The sequence below is a fragment of the Asterias amurensis genome, chromosome 4 (assembly GCF_032118995.1).
Source record: "Asterias amurensis chromosome 4, ASM3211899v1".
NCBI lineage: Eukaryota > Metazoa > Echinodermata > Asteroidea > Forcipulatida > Asteriidae > Asterias > Asterias amurensis.
The window spans coordinates 15,625,367-15,642,032 of record NC_092651.1 but is presented as its reverse complement, the minus strand read 5'-3'; the positions used below and the strand labels follow the sequence as shown (position 1 = coordinate 15,642,032).

General features: G+C 38.0%; 1 protein-coding gene across 1 annotated transcript in view; it reads right to left on the bottom strand.

The window, feature by feature from the left end:
• Positions 1-16,666, bottom strand: part of LOC139935759 (uncharacterized) — a 140,816-nt gene that overhangs the window by 17,909 nt on the left and 106,241 nt on the right. Inside the window, exons 6-9 of the mRNA XM_071930324.1 lie at positions 14,055-14,279; positions 12,633-12,739; positions 1,528-1,729; positions 896-1,017 (exon numbers count right to left, since the gene is read on the bottom strand). Of these exons, the coding sequence (XP_071786425.1) occupies positions 896-1,017; positions 1,528-1,729; positions 12,633-12,739; positions 14,055-14,279 (656 nt within the window). The remainder of the gene's footprint in view (positions 1-895; positions 1,018-1,527; positions 1,730-12,632; positions 12,740-14,054; positions 14,280-16,666) is intronic.

Genomic DNA, 16,666 nt, shown 5'->3' with positions numbered 1-16,666 from the left:
CCAAATAATATTGTTTGTCAGCGATCACATATCACCTTCATCACCTGATGTCATAGAGTTATATATAAGAACTAGGGGGCGCACTGGTGATGCTGCTTGCACAAACGCGACGGGACCGCAAGATGAAAAGTGCGCCATTCTGTACACGTGTTGAATATGAAATACACGTTTGAGTTTTTTTTTATTGAACGCTCACGCGATGCTGTTTGTACAACTTACAAAAATGGCCGCACAAACACACGCTGTGAGATGGCTGTTTTGTCAACTTAGAAAATGGCCGCCTGCGCGCATGCCGGGGCGCGTATATATGCCAGTGCGCCCTCTAGTTCTTATATATAACTCTATGCCTGATGTACACACGATGCAGAGGTCTTCATCAGCGCTGGGCATCATGAAGCAATCTCAGGCCAATGCAAATTGATGCAAATCTAACGTCCAATTTTGTTCTGCTTATTTGTTAGATATATACAGACTAGTCCGCTAGACAAAAATCAAAATGCACTGACGTCAAACATAGACAGATGAGGGGGGGGGGGGGGAGGGGGTCAGTGACTGATCAGGCAGTTAGAGCTAAGATGAATCTCTTAAATCATCACCCTCTCTATCTGTCTTTGTTAAAAACTTAAAAGCTCAGTTCCTTGAATCGTATTCATAAACTTACAGTACCTTAGTTGTACATGTTGTACTAAATGTTTGTTTGTCCATAGGTTAGGGAACAAAAGCATCTCGCTGAACCTTATACCTAAATGTTGTCAATAACTTTGGGCATTGTTTTGAAACATCGTGTACCTAATCATACCTCATATTGCTTTGGTATTTTTGACATAGTAAATGTGCATTAATGGTTTTGAATGACAGCATTGAAATAAATGTTACTGAATTGAATTGTTCTTACTGTGTAGTTGCAGTGAGTTCCAATTTACTGAGTAAGGCAGTGGGCGGTGCGGGTAGTGCTTGGCGCTCAGCGAGACGCTTGTTGACTGTCTCTGTCAGCTCCTTCAGAACTTCATCCAGACCCTTCAAGATTTTAAAACATAGTGTGTGGGTTGAGAAATAAAATACTTTAATATTTTCACCCTTTTAAACACAATCTTTAAAGGTTTTGGAGTACTTTTTGTAGGATACAAAACACAATGTCCACAGATTTATATTAATCTAGGCGACATCTTTAAAGGCATTAGACACCTTTGGTAATTGTCAAAGACCAGTATTCTCACTTGGTGTATCCCAACATAAGCATAAAACACCCTTGTTGCATTACTTTGTGTGCTTTCAGATGCATAATAAAAGGGTTCAGCTGAAGTCTCTTATAATTTGATTGAGAATACCTCTTTCTCAAAAAATTTGTTACTTCAGAGAGGGAGCCGTTTCTCACAACGTGTTATGCCATCAACAGCTCTTCATTGCTCGTTACCAAGTAAGTGTTTATGCTAACAATTATTTTGAGTAATTACCAATAGTGTCCAGTGCCTTAATGAAATTTACCATCCTTTTTACATGCCTTGGGGAAGTAAACACAGGACTAACCTGATGTGGGGATGATAGTGTTTCCGTTAATCCTGTGATCCGGCTCAGAATAGACAGATCTTCCTCCAGTTTGCTAACGTCTCGCTCCTGGTTAGCTTGCTGCGTACTCGCCGGAGACTTGACAATCTCAACATCCTCCAAGAGCAGTTTCCACGCCAGCTTGTATTTGCCGGCCTCCACCGGTAGCGTTGCAGGGGAGAGACTGGTGGGGAGAAAACAACAACTCAATTAACATGTACTTCCATGTTGGTGAAATATTAGGAGAATAGTAAACGAGTTAAGGACAATTATTTAAGTCAAAGACAACAAATTTAATAGGTTCAAGGTTTATTGTTTCCACAGTAATATTGTAATACAGGCAATAATATAAACATGTTCCAAATAATACAGTTAAGGCAGTTGAAAATGAAAAAAAAAATAATGTAATTGAATGGATACGAAGCAAACCGAAATGGAGGCATTTACAGAAGCAGAAAGGCTCATTTTGAAATGCCTGACAAATACAAGACAGAAAAGGATTTACACTAGCTACCGGGCAAAGGGTTCTCTGACACTGTTGCTATGGTTATCGTAGTAACGGGGGATAGTAGAAATCCCCGCTGATGGGCTGCTTTGTATTTGAGCATCGGGGGGCAATCTCCAGAAGGAGTATCAATGAATAAATCCAGAATGTGCAGACACTACTAAGCTTTTCTTGTCTACGAGAGATCTTTATCGAAGTGTCGTCATCTTGCTGTGTTTTCAATAAATCCCTGAATGTGCCCTGAAATAATGCTGAAGGGAAAGATGGCTGGCTCTATGCATCAAGTGAGAATAAAAGCTGCTTTTTCTTCAAACATGTATTCTTAACCAAGGCTCAGTAATTTTATGAAGTTTGTGGCCTTTGTTAGAAAAACACCGTCTTAATTTAAAACATACCAAGCCTTACACAAATACTTGTTGGAGTGTGGTCATGGTCAAATACATGTATAATTAACAAAATGACATCTAATTTAAAAATAACAAAATCAACAAACAACATAGAGAAAGACTCTGCTAGGGTCGAAATGTCAGTCCATTAACTATTTCTTGGGCATCAATTAAAGTAAAGAACATTTCTTTGTTAAATTCAATAGTTATAGTATAAATTATTCATTTTGCAAGAGGCCTACATGTAGTTCCTTCTTAAGATTGCAACAATATCCTCCCAGAATGACATTTCCTTTATCACCAAACTTCGTGGCCTAAATCTCTTCGGTGCATTAAGCAAACCTCGATGCAACAAGAAACTTTTGCATCAAAATCACTATAGCAACGGTTTCTATGGCATCACCACTGATTATTGAACTTATGTCAACCGCAAGCCTTACAGGGAAGAAAGAGCGATGGGGGGGGGGTGGGGGGTGTGTTTAAGAACAAGTGCTATTTGCAGTCACGTTAAAGGCAATGGACACTATCGGTAATTACTCAAAATAATTATTAGCATAAAACCTTACTTGGTTACGAGTAGAGGAGAGCTGTTGATAGTATAATACATTGTGAGAAACGGCTTCCTCTGAAGTAACGTAGTTTTCGGGAAAGAAGTAATTTTCTACAAATTTGATTTCCAGACCTCAGAATTAGATTCTGAGGTCAACAAGCATCTGAAAGCACACAACTTCGTGTGACAAGTGTGTTTTTTCTTTCATTACTATCTCGCAACTTCGACAACCAATTGAGCTCAAATTTTCACAGGTTTGTTATTTTATGCATATGTTGAGATACACCAAGGGAGAATACTGGTCTTTGACAATTACCAATATATAGTGTCCAGTGTCTTTAACACACATAAGAAACATGTGGAGAAAGTGACAAGGCGAATATGTACATGCGACTTTAACACTATAGTCGTGACTAATTTTTCATTCCCAAGATGCATTGCAGCATAATGTTTGAAATGTTGCGATTTATTTTTTGCCTGTCAAGAACATCCAACAAACGATCAGTAAAAATATTAACATTAATAAGGAATAAATTGAAGCAAGTAAACAGTGAGAAAGTTAAAACAAAAATTTAACTTTCTGGAATAAATTCTCAATTACTATGCTCCTACCAACTTAATGGCATTTCCAAATAAGTGAAGAAAAATATACAATTGGCGACGAAAGTTGGCAATAAATTCACTGCGAGATGACACATTTATATAATTTAGGAATGCATCTTGCTGTTAATCATTTTGCCTGGATATGGCAAGATGTGGAAAGATAACCAAACGCCTGCATAAATATTGTGATATTTATCAACATTTCATCCCCATGACAACGGGGTTGGAATGACCAGGCGTGCACTCTCAGATTCACCAGACTGGCTATAATTTTCCCGTTTCTTTTCTTCTTTTCTTTGGGATGCCTTCCCAGGCTAGACTTGTGGACAAGTCTTTAATGGTCGCACGCGGGATCCACAACTCGACTATCTCACCTCGTGGGACCATTAACGACTATGTCCACAAGTCTATCCCATGCCTGTACGCTTCAATTTTAAAAGGGTAAGGGCATTTTCTCCTTAATAAAGGGCACCCCTATAATGAGGAGATTGTAAATTTCTACTGGAGCATTTCAAGGGCACCAAGGCAATGACCATGGGGCATGGAGGCAATCGCCTTCGTTGCCTCAATAAAGTATCGGGCCTGCCTTCCCATTAATCTTTGCTCTTCTTATTTGCTATAGACCTTTTAATTGCAATGTCCAAAAATGCAAAACAAAATTAGATGGCTAGAGATTGTAACAACGTCACACAACTATTCAAATACTTGAAAACAAAGCAACCAATCATGGGAGATACTTGATTTAATTTAATGCTTCGTATAATGAGTGCCTTGCTCAAGGGCTCAAGTGTCATCACCAGGACTTGGACCCACACTCTGCTGAACTAGACCCCTTGGCCATGACACGCCAGTACATGCAGTACTCCAGAGTCTTATGTTAGCATAACAAGTTTATGACTAAATTAACCCCATTGCTCATAGTTGCTCAATCATAGCGCTGATTCTCTTGATAAAATAGTAAATAAATACTACGATATTCGCCCATTAAGAAGATTAAACAAATGAAATACAATGCATAACTGTGGTTCTATAATGACATCAATTGACATTTATATGCCCAGACCTAGAGACATTCACAGAGTACACACACATCACCATTCATATCTTGCATGCTCTTTAAAAAAGCAATGAATAGATAGAGAGGGGGGAAAGGCAAAAGACAACATAATATTGGATGGACCTGTTTTTATTGATCAGAGATAAAAAGGAGTTTGTGTATGTAAGAGGCAAGCAGCTAATTGCCATTAGGGAGAAGGTCATTCGAGGTCAAGTAGCTTCAGAGGAGGGAGCCAAGGAGGGGATGAAGACCTTTCCATAAGGGGGTCCTTAAGATGCAGATTAGTGTATCCTTCTTATACTCTTGGGGTCATTATAGACCAGGGCCAAATTTCATAGAGCTGCCTAAGCACACAAAGTAGCTAAGCACAGATATGTCTACCGGAATAAGGTTACCAGCCAATGGTGACTGGTACGTACCCTGCTCCTTTCTGCTAAGCAGAAAATTGATAAGCAAAATTTTCTTCTTAAGCAGCTCTATGAATATGGGCATAGAAGTCATATCTTGTCATACTGGTAAGTTCCAAACATATTTGCTAAGCAGCTTTGGAAGGGATGTTTGGGAGGGGGGAGCTCGAGTTCTTGAGCGGTCCAAGGGACATCATGGACCAGAAGTCATCTCTTGTCTTGATGCTGAGCATCAAACAAGCTTGCTAGGCAGCTCTGGAAGGGAAGGGGGAGGCGCTTGAGTCCTTGATAAAGGGGATGACAACTGGGAAGAAAACCACCTCTATTGCTTGCACAATGCGGAATGCACCTCCGCAAACCTCCACCAACCATTTTAGGAGTCAATTCCTTTGTTTACATTTTTGGCTCCCAAAATGGGTGTAGTTTTTTTGTTTTCAATAGTCTGGTTTTGCTTGTGTTTTAATGATTTCTTTTGTATGATTTTAAAATGTTTGAGTGCAATCACCTTTTTATATTGTATAATTATATTTTTATCGTTGGCAGGGGTCTGGTTTTACACATCTTTTGATGACAGTTTTTATACTTTTGTTTTAACCTTGACAGCCCCTGTACAACTTGTAACTATTGTGTATGTCTAAAGATTTAAAATAAATAAATAAATAAATAAAAAACAGGATATGGAGCGTGTAAGGGCGCTAAGGAAAACAACCACTGCGTAAAACAAGCAATGTAACTATCCACTATATCTGGATAATGAGTATACCTGCATGCTAATGGACAGCCCCCATAACTTATATCAATACAGTACACAATTAACAGAGCTAATGCTGTAAAATGAAATAATACTGTTAAAAAGGGCTGGATAATTTGATAATACAGCTACGTTGTACCTTGTTAGGTATTGATTATTGGAGGATTCTACTCAAGTAAACTCTATTTATAGACTTGTCTTCATCATGCAGGGGAAGATGGGAACAGTTAGCAGGAATTCCCTGGACTTTAAAGGATAGGGTCATGGAGCAGGCAAATGTGAGACCGATTAACTCACTCCGCGGTAATGAAGTTCACAATGGGAAGTCCCCTCGTTCCACTAAAGCAACAGTAGTTATTCCACCTCATTTTCTACCATCTGGGGCCGCTTTCACAAAGCAATAAAATCCATCGCAAGTCATAATGTCAGTATTACCATAGTGGTTTTGTATTGTGACACCACCCTTTTCTTAGCAACTACGATTGGTTTGCAGCTAAGATCAATCTTGGCTCTTTGTGAAGTCGGCCCCTGCCCATGTAGAAGATAATAAGCATGACAGTTCTTTTCAGAACTGAGAAGTTTCCCAAATTCCGAAAAAATCTACTCCGCAGTAGTAGAATATAAAGCAAGACAAATTCTCAAAAGAACATAATCTACTTGGCAAGTAGACACCACACATGGTGCTACCGCACACCAAATATATAAAAGGCCAAGGAATTAATAAATGTATTTAAAAGAAATGGATGGCCATTAACATTTATTTTGTGAGAAGCACTGCAGCTGTTGGAAGTATAAACTAATTTGAGAATGGATTCCCTTCAAAGTTATTATGGTTTGGGTAAGTATTCACCCGTAAAAACATTTTAATCTGAATAAGCAATTTATGCATGAACAATTTCACAGATTTCTTACGGTTGACTGAAAATAAGAATTTCCATGGTGTCTCTTTGTGAATACTGTGGCCAGAGATGTGGTTGGTACCCACTGTCACCTAGCTTTTCTCAACAAGTGGAACTCTCACAGGGCTGAGCCAGGTGCTCTAGCAATGCAAAGGTTGAGGTTCGAATCCCACCTGAGTAATTTTCCTCTGGAAAGTACTGAGTATACAGTGCTTAACACACATCAGAGTAAGGGTGGAAACAAAATTATATTTTTTATCCTGACTAAAAATTAACATCAATTACTACAAAAATCCCAGTTCTGTTTCAATGCTAACTTAAAAACACTGGACACTATTGGTAATTGTCAAAGACCAGTCTTCTCACTTGGTGTATCTCAATATATGCATAAAATAATAAACCTGTGAAAATTTCAGCTTGATTGGTCGTCGGAGTTGCGAGATAACTATGAAAGAAAAAACACCCTTGTAGCACGAAGTTGTGTGCTTTCAGATGCCTGATTTTGAGACCTCAAATTCTAAACTTGAGGTCTCGAAATCAAACTAGGGGAAAATTACTTCTTTCTCGAAAACTACGTCACTTCAGAGAGAGAGAGCTGTTTCTCACAATGTTTTATACTATCAACCTATCCCCATTACTCGTTACAAAGTAAGGTTTTATGCTGATAATTATTTTGAGTTGTTACCAATAGTGTCCACTGCCTTTAATAAGATAATTAACAGGATGGTTGCCTTGCGTCTTGAACGAGGATGGGAAGTAACTCACTCTACCCTAAAACAATGGGCTTTCCCTTTAATGTAACTATATACCATGGGTACCTTGGGGACCAGTTATTAAGTACGGTTCACACTCAGAATGAACGTGAATATGAAGTGAATTTGATATGTGACATGAATTTATTGCAATGGATTTACTCCGAGATGTGAACTGGGTTCAACTTCAGCGAGTGTGTCGCTGTTAATCTGTTTTCACATTACACAAAATGTACTGTCTCGGTGGTGCATAGAGTATGTTATTAACACTTAGATGTTAAAGGCACTGGACACTCTTGGCAATTACTCAAAATATTGTTAGCATAAAAAATTACTTGATAACAAGCAATGGAGAGCTAATGATAGTATAAAACATTGTGAGAAACGGCTCCCTCTGAAGTAACTTAGTTTTTGAGAAAGAGGTAATTTCTCACTCAAATATTAGAAGACTTCAGGTCTGAAGCCTTTTTTGGGGGGCATCTGAAGGCACACAAATTTGTGCAAAAAGGGTGTTGTTTCTTTTATTATTCTCTTGCAACCTCGACGACCGATTGAGCTCAAATTTTCACAGGTTTGTTATGTTATGCATATGTTGAGATACACCAAGTGAGGAATACTGGTCTTTGACAATTACCCCTTAAATTAATGACCAAATAAACTGACTTGTATGGAACACTGTAGCTGTTGATAGTGTAAAACATTCTGAGAACAGATTCCCTTCAAAAGAGAATTTGGTTTCAGAGAAAGAGATTCAACAAAATGTCAATTTGAGAACAGTTTCATGCGGAATCCTTACTCAGATTGTGTTTTCCAATTACTGATTACTCTTCCTGCATGTATATTACTGCTCCAGATTGTCTGACATTTCTAAGAACGCTATACCGCCTCTTGAAATGAATTTTCCACAGGTTAGTACAAATATGTACGAAACCCATGTACTTTAAATGTAATGTCATCGGATGTTTTTGTATGTTGACATTTTTTGAACTGGAAGAGTGTTAAATACAAGAACATTTTGCAGCAGTTTAATTTGAGGTTTAGACGCTTGTAATTATTTCATTTTCGTATTAGACTCTATCTGTTAGAAAATAATTGCATCACTAAAACTGAGGTCTAAAAATCAAATACATGGAAAATGACTTCTTTCTCAAAAACTTCAGAGAGAGCTGTTTCTCACAATATTATGTACTATCAACCTCTCCCCATTACTCGTAATCAAGAAAGGTTTTATGATAATAATTAGTTTGAGTAATTACCAATAGTGTCCACTGCCTTTAAGATAAAAGGTCTCAAAAATCAGATATTTGTGATGGATTTTCCTGGCTTAAACAAACAACTTTGCATTTTAGTCAGAAATTATGACAATCTTGCACAGGTTGACCAGCTGTGTTTTATGTCTTGTTCTTTTTCATTTGTTTATATTTAATATTATACATTGTCTGTATTTTTAAGATAAAAACTTTATTTCTTTTGACCCACTTTCAAAAATTTAATTTTTAAAACACAAATATTCTGAATGACCCCTAAGATTTGTCCCTTTGTTCATTGCCTTGGTGCCATTGAATTGCTCCAGTAAAAATTTACAATTTCCTAATAGGTTGCCCTTTACCAAGGAGAAAATGCCTTTCAAAAACAAACCATAAACAAGCATGGTTGTTCATTTTGATTAGGGATGCCATTTCCCAACATTATCGCTACTTCGTACAATGTACTTTGGCAGTCCTTGCCCACGCTGAGATGATAAGGATTTCACAATCATTTTCCATTTAACCATTAATAATCACGACATATATCAGAATAAATGTGACTGTAATGTCAAATATATTTTTAAATGTACATTTCTACCGATAACAAATTAATAACAGTAATAAATAAAAGTAACCAAATCCCACAGTCAGGCTCGAAGGCAACATGTTCAAAATATTGGAGGGACAAGTTGTACAAATTTATGGCGTGTCGTGGCCAAGCGGTCAAGTGCACTGGACTCAAGTTTTGGTGTTTCTAAATCAGCAGAGTGTGGGTTCGAGTCCCAGTCTTGACAATTGCGTCTTTAAGAAAGACACCTAACCATTATTGCTTCGCTCTACTGATGGGACATTGAAGAAAATACAAAACCACGCAAGCAGCATGGTAAAACTTGGTTAAATTCTGACATTAAGTGGTTAAAACATGTGACCAAATCAGACCATATGCAGATAACAAATATTATCTTCAAATCCGCGCTAATCCTCCAATCAGATTTGCAGAATGGAGTGGTGATAAAAACCTATATTGCACGGCTAATATCACTTCCTGCGTCTTGTGTGTTCTATGTCACACCCCAAATTTGCTTGAAGATAAATACGATACCACACTGTGCGTCTGCGTCTTCGGTCTCTTTGGATAAGGGATGCAGAAGTGCTATATTTTTCCGTATTCCACTCGCGCTTGTGTGGTAACTTATAATATCCTGAGGCACTAAGGTACAAAAAAGTAAATATCTTTTTATCTTTCACACAAATATTCCTAAGAATGCTTCCACCAAAATGACTCAATAAAAATTCCCCGTCCCTACCAGTTTATATAGTTCAGGGGTTAAGTCCTTCTGAATTGACAGTGCAAATGAAATTGATAGCATAATATTTCACGGCGTGGAATTTCTATGATAAACATTTTTGAGTACCAGTAAGGGCAGAAATGCAACTTTAAAAATTAATCACAGATTTCTACAAACTAAAAGGATAGGGCTGAGATTATTCCTTTAAAAAAATTTGTTGTGATGAGATGATTGTTTTTGCTAACGGAATACTTGTTTTTCGACATTCGTGTTGAAATTTCAGAAAAATTTACAAACACACAAAGCTTTTTGGACGGCAACTTTAAAAATTTATCACAGATTTCTACAAATCAAGAGGATAAGGCTTAGATTATTCCTTTATAAAAGTTGTGGTTAGGAGAGTTTGCTAAAGGAATACTTGATTTGTTGACTTGATTTGATTTGAATTTATTCGAATAAAAACATGTCAAAAACACAAACACAACAACAGGAGAAAAGACGATGAAATAAGACAAACCAAATTAAAAAATATGGCACAAAAACATCCAAGGATAACCCAATAAATCCAATATTATCTCCATTGGGGTCCAAAACCTTCGGCAACAACATCAGAAAGAAAGGGAAGTAACAAAAACAGACAAACCTAGACAAGAGCAACAGGAAGAGACATGGCAAACAAGCAAGAAGAAAAAAAATAAGAAAAACAAATAAATAAATAATAATTTGATTGTTGAAATTTCAGGAAGATTTACAACTATGTACTGCTTTTGTCTAGACAGAACTCTTTAAGTACATATTCTTAAAAAAAAAAATGTGTTTGAAAGAAGATTCCATTTTCTAAAGGAATACTTGATTTTTCATATTTCAATGTTGAAAGCTCAGGAAGATTTACAAATAAACAAAAGCTTATAGACTAGACAGAACTCATAATGTACATATTGAGAGACCAAACCCAAGAACTGACTCCGCGGTAGTACAGTTAATTACGATCCTATAAGCCAAAGTAGTAGTCCCAGCCTATTTCTATACCATCCGTCCAGGTAATAGTTAATAAGCAGGACAGTTCTTTTCAGAACTGAGAAGTCTCCTGAACACCCGAACAATCTACTCCGCGGTAGTAGAATTAAGCAAGACAGTTCTCTAAGAACAAACTCTACCTGGCAAGCAGATACACATATGGTGTTACTGCAAACCAAATGTATATTGATACCTCACAATGCAATGCCTCAAATCCTATGTTATGTACATATTGCTTTAAAAAATTGTGGATGAGAGATGATTCTTTTTTACTTTGGTTGTTCATACTTCATTGTTGAAATTTCAGGAGGATATACAAATATACAACAGCTTAGACTAGACCAAACTCTTAATGTACCTTTACTTATCAGATCAATTTTTCAAGGAAGTAGCTCGTACCTATATACATTTTTCCCAGGCCAAGCACCTCTCTTTTGACAGCAGGGAAGTTAGCTCTTGAACAATCTCAGTCTTGATCATTTTTTTTTTTACCTGTTTAACTGGAAGTGTCTATGACGTCAATGTAAATCTGTAAAGGCTACTTGTGACGTACAGTATGATGGATCTGTAAGCCACACGTCATTAGCAAACATTACCAGATTCTGGAAATCCAGGGGCTTCGACGCCTGCCTTTCTGCTCGATAGTTTTTTTTGTTCTTTTCCGTTTGGGGAACCTCAAACAGGTTGACAAAGATTTTAAAAAGTCCTCAATCATACCCCACAAAAAAAAAAAACGGAGAAAAAATAGTGACAGCTGGAGAAACTAAAGCATCTAGTTGTAGAGGAAATTAAATTGGAATCGGCAACTACTTTAGAAATCCTCAACAAATTATTGCTGTGGTTTATTTATTTGCTTCAATATAATGAAAAGGGAGAAATTGTTTTATACAAACAAAATGCTTTTAGTCACTTTTCCTTTTCACAGAAATCCAACATAATTCATGATCAAAACCTAAAGACACTCATTTTGCTGCACAATAAATCATTGCAAGTCATGCAAGTTTGAAGCAAAACCTGTTATGACCTTTTAAAGCCATTGGACACTTTCGGAACAGAAAAAAGAAAGTAAAAGTTCACAGATTTACAAGTAACTTACAGTGTTTACAGAAGGTAATGGTGAAAGACTTCCCTTGAAATATTATTCCATGAAATGCTTTACTTTCTGATAAAACATTAAAACAATATCAATTCTCGATATCGAGAATTACAGATTTCTTTTAAACACATGTCATGACTCCGATGAACATAAATTTTCACAGGGGTTTGTTATTTTATATATAAGTTGTGATACACAAAGTGTGGGCCTTGGACAATACTGTTTACCGAAAGTGTCCAATGGTTTTAAACAGTACTTTGACATTACTATTACAAGTCTTGGGTTTCGTTCTTGAAGGGGCACAGCAGTTTATATCTGGTAAGGGGGCACTTCTATGAGAACTTAAAACAAAATTATATTGGAACTTTGCAAAGGGCACCACAGCAAAACCACAGAGGCCCCTCGACATTTGCTGTGGGAGACGTGGGTTATTCCGAGGTCTGCCTTTATATATTAAAAACAAACTCCCACACATGCAATTACACTTTTTTCTTCAGAATGAATATATCTTGAGCTAGATTTACTTACGCTGATATTGAGGGCCTCCTAATTCCACCAGCTCGACGTTTGACCGAAGCACAAAGCAGGAGATCAGAAAAGAGAAATAACCATCGGTCTTTCCTGGCACCTTTTTGCTGTAATGAGAAGAAAAGATGAGCTTTCAGTAAAAATAATAATTATTTCTTAGATAGCGCATTTCACAAAAATGATTCAATGCGCTTTGCTCATTGGGCCTGATAACATTCCTTTCATCTTTCTAAGCTCCCTGGGGGTATAAAGCCCTGAGTTGCCGTGGCTTTCTGAAACACAATATCAACCTATGACCCTCGCAGGTACCCATTTATACCCCTGGGTGAGGAGAAGCAATTATGGTTAAGCATCTTGCTCAAAGACACAAGCGTCACGACCGGGATTCGAACCCACACTCTGAAGACTCAACCACTAGAACTTAATTCGATGCTCTTGAATTGGATGCTCATAACCAGTAGGGGTGTCGTGGCCGAGCGGTTAAGAGCTCCGAATTCAAGCTCTGCTGATTCTGTTCAGCAGAGTGTGAGTTTGAATCCCGGTCGTGACACTTGTGTCCCTGAGCAAGACACTTAACTATGATTGCTTCTCTCCACCCAGGGGTAAATGGGTACCTGTGAGGGCAGAGATGGTTCGTGTGATTGATTTCACGAGGCTGTATACTCCCCACCAGGGAGCTGAGATGGTTTAAGGAGTGAATTAAGGCCCAGTGACCAGGGGTAATATCTTGAAGCGCTTTGAGACATCCGTAGGGAGTGAAAAAGCGCTATATAAAAACTCAATATTATTATTATTAACCACTCGGCCATGACACCCTACATGTATGTATACAAGTCATCATCTCTATCATTTAAATAATAATAAAATAATAATTTGGGGGGCTAATCATCCTTACTCGCAGCCAAGAGCTGAATTGCAAAGGACGCGGCTACAACATGTTCGATAAACAGGCATGCAAGGGCGCCTCTGGCAGCCAGCCACATCAACCCATTATGACCACGGAGCACAGCCGAGATCGAAAGTGTTTGCTTTTCCCGGAAAGCCCTCGTGGCACAGAGAACCAAAACACAACTCAACTCACATACATGGCCCTGGCCGGGAATCGAACCGGGGTCACCTTGGTGAGAGGCGAGCGCTTTACGCACAAGCCAACCATGCCACATGCCTATACAGTTTAAGTTTTAGATGTGGGAGGAAAACCCCAGAGAATTATTCCAGGGAAAACCCAAGCAGTCAGGTAGGGACTGAAAACCCAATCCACATAGTGCCCCGGCGAGATCTAAAGAAACGCAACCACCTTTTGAACAGACATTTTTTCACAGGTTAGCATTATTGTATACATCTACATTTGTAACGGAATAACACAAATGAACTGTTAAAAAAAACCAAAGGTATACTTTGCCTTTAACGCAAAAAACTTACATCAATGACCCCTAACTGGCGAATGAACTTCCTATGAGGTGATACCAGCTCTACATGTCCATCGATCATTCCCTCCAGGCCTCGTAAAGCCTGCTCATCTTTGATGGCCTTGTCTGCGACGTTCTTGCTCTCATCGATGGCCGTGGCGAGGGTCTTGACCGTGTTGAGAGCCTGCTGTAGACTCTCCTGATCAGGGTGGTCTTCTGGGGTTTTGTCTATCAACTCCTGAGAGAAGAACACAACGAGAAATAAAAATAATGAATTTATTTTTAATCAACTTATATATGCTAATGTTTATCATGATTTGAACTGTGAAGTTAATACAAGTTAAGCATGTACTAGCTTCTTATCCACCTCTTTAATCATTTGCAGACCACAGTGGTCACAATTGACCGCAAGATCTAATCTACTTCCACTGATCTAAAAAGGTCAAAGTAAAGGTCATGACCTGAATTGACACTTTAAAAATTTCCCCACGTTAAAAACTATACCTCATTTTTCAAAAACACAATTTCTGATTTAGAGTATTTTTTCAAACACTTTTACAAGGAATAATTGTTTCCAAACATCAACAACAAAACCATTATTTGGCATAAGGTGATCATAAAAATAAATGGGTTCTAAAGAGAAAAAATATGCTAAAACTGGTTTCAGCGTGGTTTACACTGCATTCATTTGGCTGTGTACAAACAATTAGACTAATAGAAAGACAACTCCAGGTTCTGATAGTCAAGATAAATACCCCTCTCCCTGCCAGCCAAGGTAAACAAAATCCTCAACATACAAAATCAAATTACCAAATGAAAAAAGGGATCAAGATCAAAAAGACTACACCAGGAATCATATCACAACAACACTCGATCTAATCTCGGAGAAGTGATCTGCAATGTTATTAATACAATGGTTATCGGCGCAAGCCTTGTCACGCCTGTAGACAACCCGACATTTTGATCTCAGATTAAAGGAAAACCTGGCCTTGGGACGGTCGAGTTGGTCTTTGAAAAGCGTTTGTAAACTTTCCAACCATAAAATGCATGGTTGGAAAGATGTTTTACAATGATCTACACAAATATGCCTAGAAATAGCGTGGTTTTCGTTTTACCTCGTCGACTAACGCGGTCAGCCATTTTTAAAGTCAAATTATTTACTCCAATAAATGGCCGTGTTAGTTCCCAAGCCAAAGGAAAACCAAGCAATTTCGAGGCAAATTTGTGTAGATCATTGTATTCTACTTTTAAAACATCTTTCCAAGCGTATGCATTTTATAACAAATGATTACAAACGCTTTTAAAGACCAACTCTTCCAATCCAAAGCAATGTGTCCCTTTAAAGCACAGGTGCTTCGTCTGGCCATGGAGGAAACATACATGGCTTGGTATACTGATTGAGATCAACCTCTATCCCACGATACAGTCTGGCACCTTTTTTTATTTCTAAAATTTTTGAGGGAAGGGGGGGGGGGAGGATGTTGCTGTCCATACAGTCAAGTATTTGCTCTTGACAAGTAACTCATTTTGAACATTGTTTACATTGGAAGCAGGAGACAAACACTGAATCTGGTAGGGGGGAGGGGTGATAAGAAACTGTTATCTGATGAAAGTGGAATCTGTGCCATTGAAAAATAAGGGGGTACGACAAAAAAGAATGTCTGCTTTTTACTTGGGGATTTCCGTTTCCTCATCATGTGGGTTCCAGAGTCTTGTTAAAGGTACTGGACACGTTTGGTAATTGTCAAAATCCAGTATTCTCACTTGGTGTATCCTATTATATATGCATCAAACAGCGAAAGTTTGGACTGGTTATCGAAGTTGCAAGAGAATAATGAAAGAAAAAACACCCTTGTTGCAAATTTATGTATTTATGTTTTTATGCTAACAATTATTTTGAGTAGTCACCAATAGTGTCCACAGTACCTTTAAAGAAACTAAATACTCTCCATGCAGTCCCATACTGTTGAATCGCGACCCCATTCAGAACTCCGCTATCATGAAAAGCAACAACATGACTGTTTACATAAATGGAGCCGAGGGATCTCCACAGAATTCCCCCTTTTTTTGTTCCACTTGAGTTCAATCCATAGTGATGGAACTTTGTAAACTCTGCTTCTGCTAGATGGTGTTGCGAGGGCTTCATCATCCATAAAAAGCTTCTGCATTTCCTCTCTCTGATTAGGGATAACAGCTTAATATCAACAAGGAGTGTTTTTGTTTGCTTAGTATAAATCGTTTGCATGGCAACGGCTGAAGGAGAAAAAGCTCCATCTGAAATGCTGTTCTTCTGTTTCCACGGTGACCTCAAGACTCTAGAAGGAAACCAGCTTGTGAGGATGTTGTGGCCAAACTACGGCCGTCTTTGGAATTAATGGTCCTCATGGAAAAACAAACGGAGGGATTCTTGGCTAGTACATTTAGAAAAGTTACGCTTTTAAAACTTGCAATAAACGTTTTTTGTTTAAAAACTTAGGGGCATATTGCCTTCAAATCCCTCAAAATGCTGCTCTTAAGAAATCACTTCAAGAGTTGTTCATGCCAAAGAACACCTGTTTTAAAACCAGTAAATTTGCATCTTAAAATGTAACCAGCAGAACATACAGTCCGCCATTTTGAGTAGTT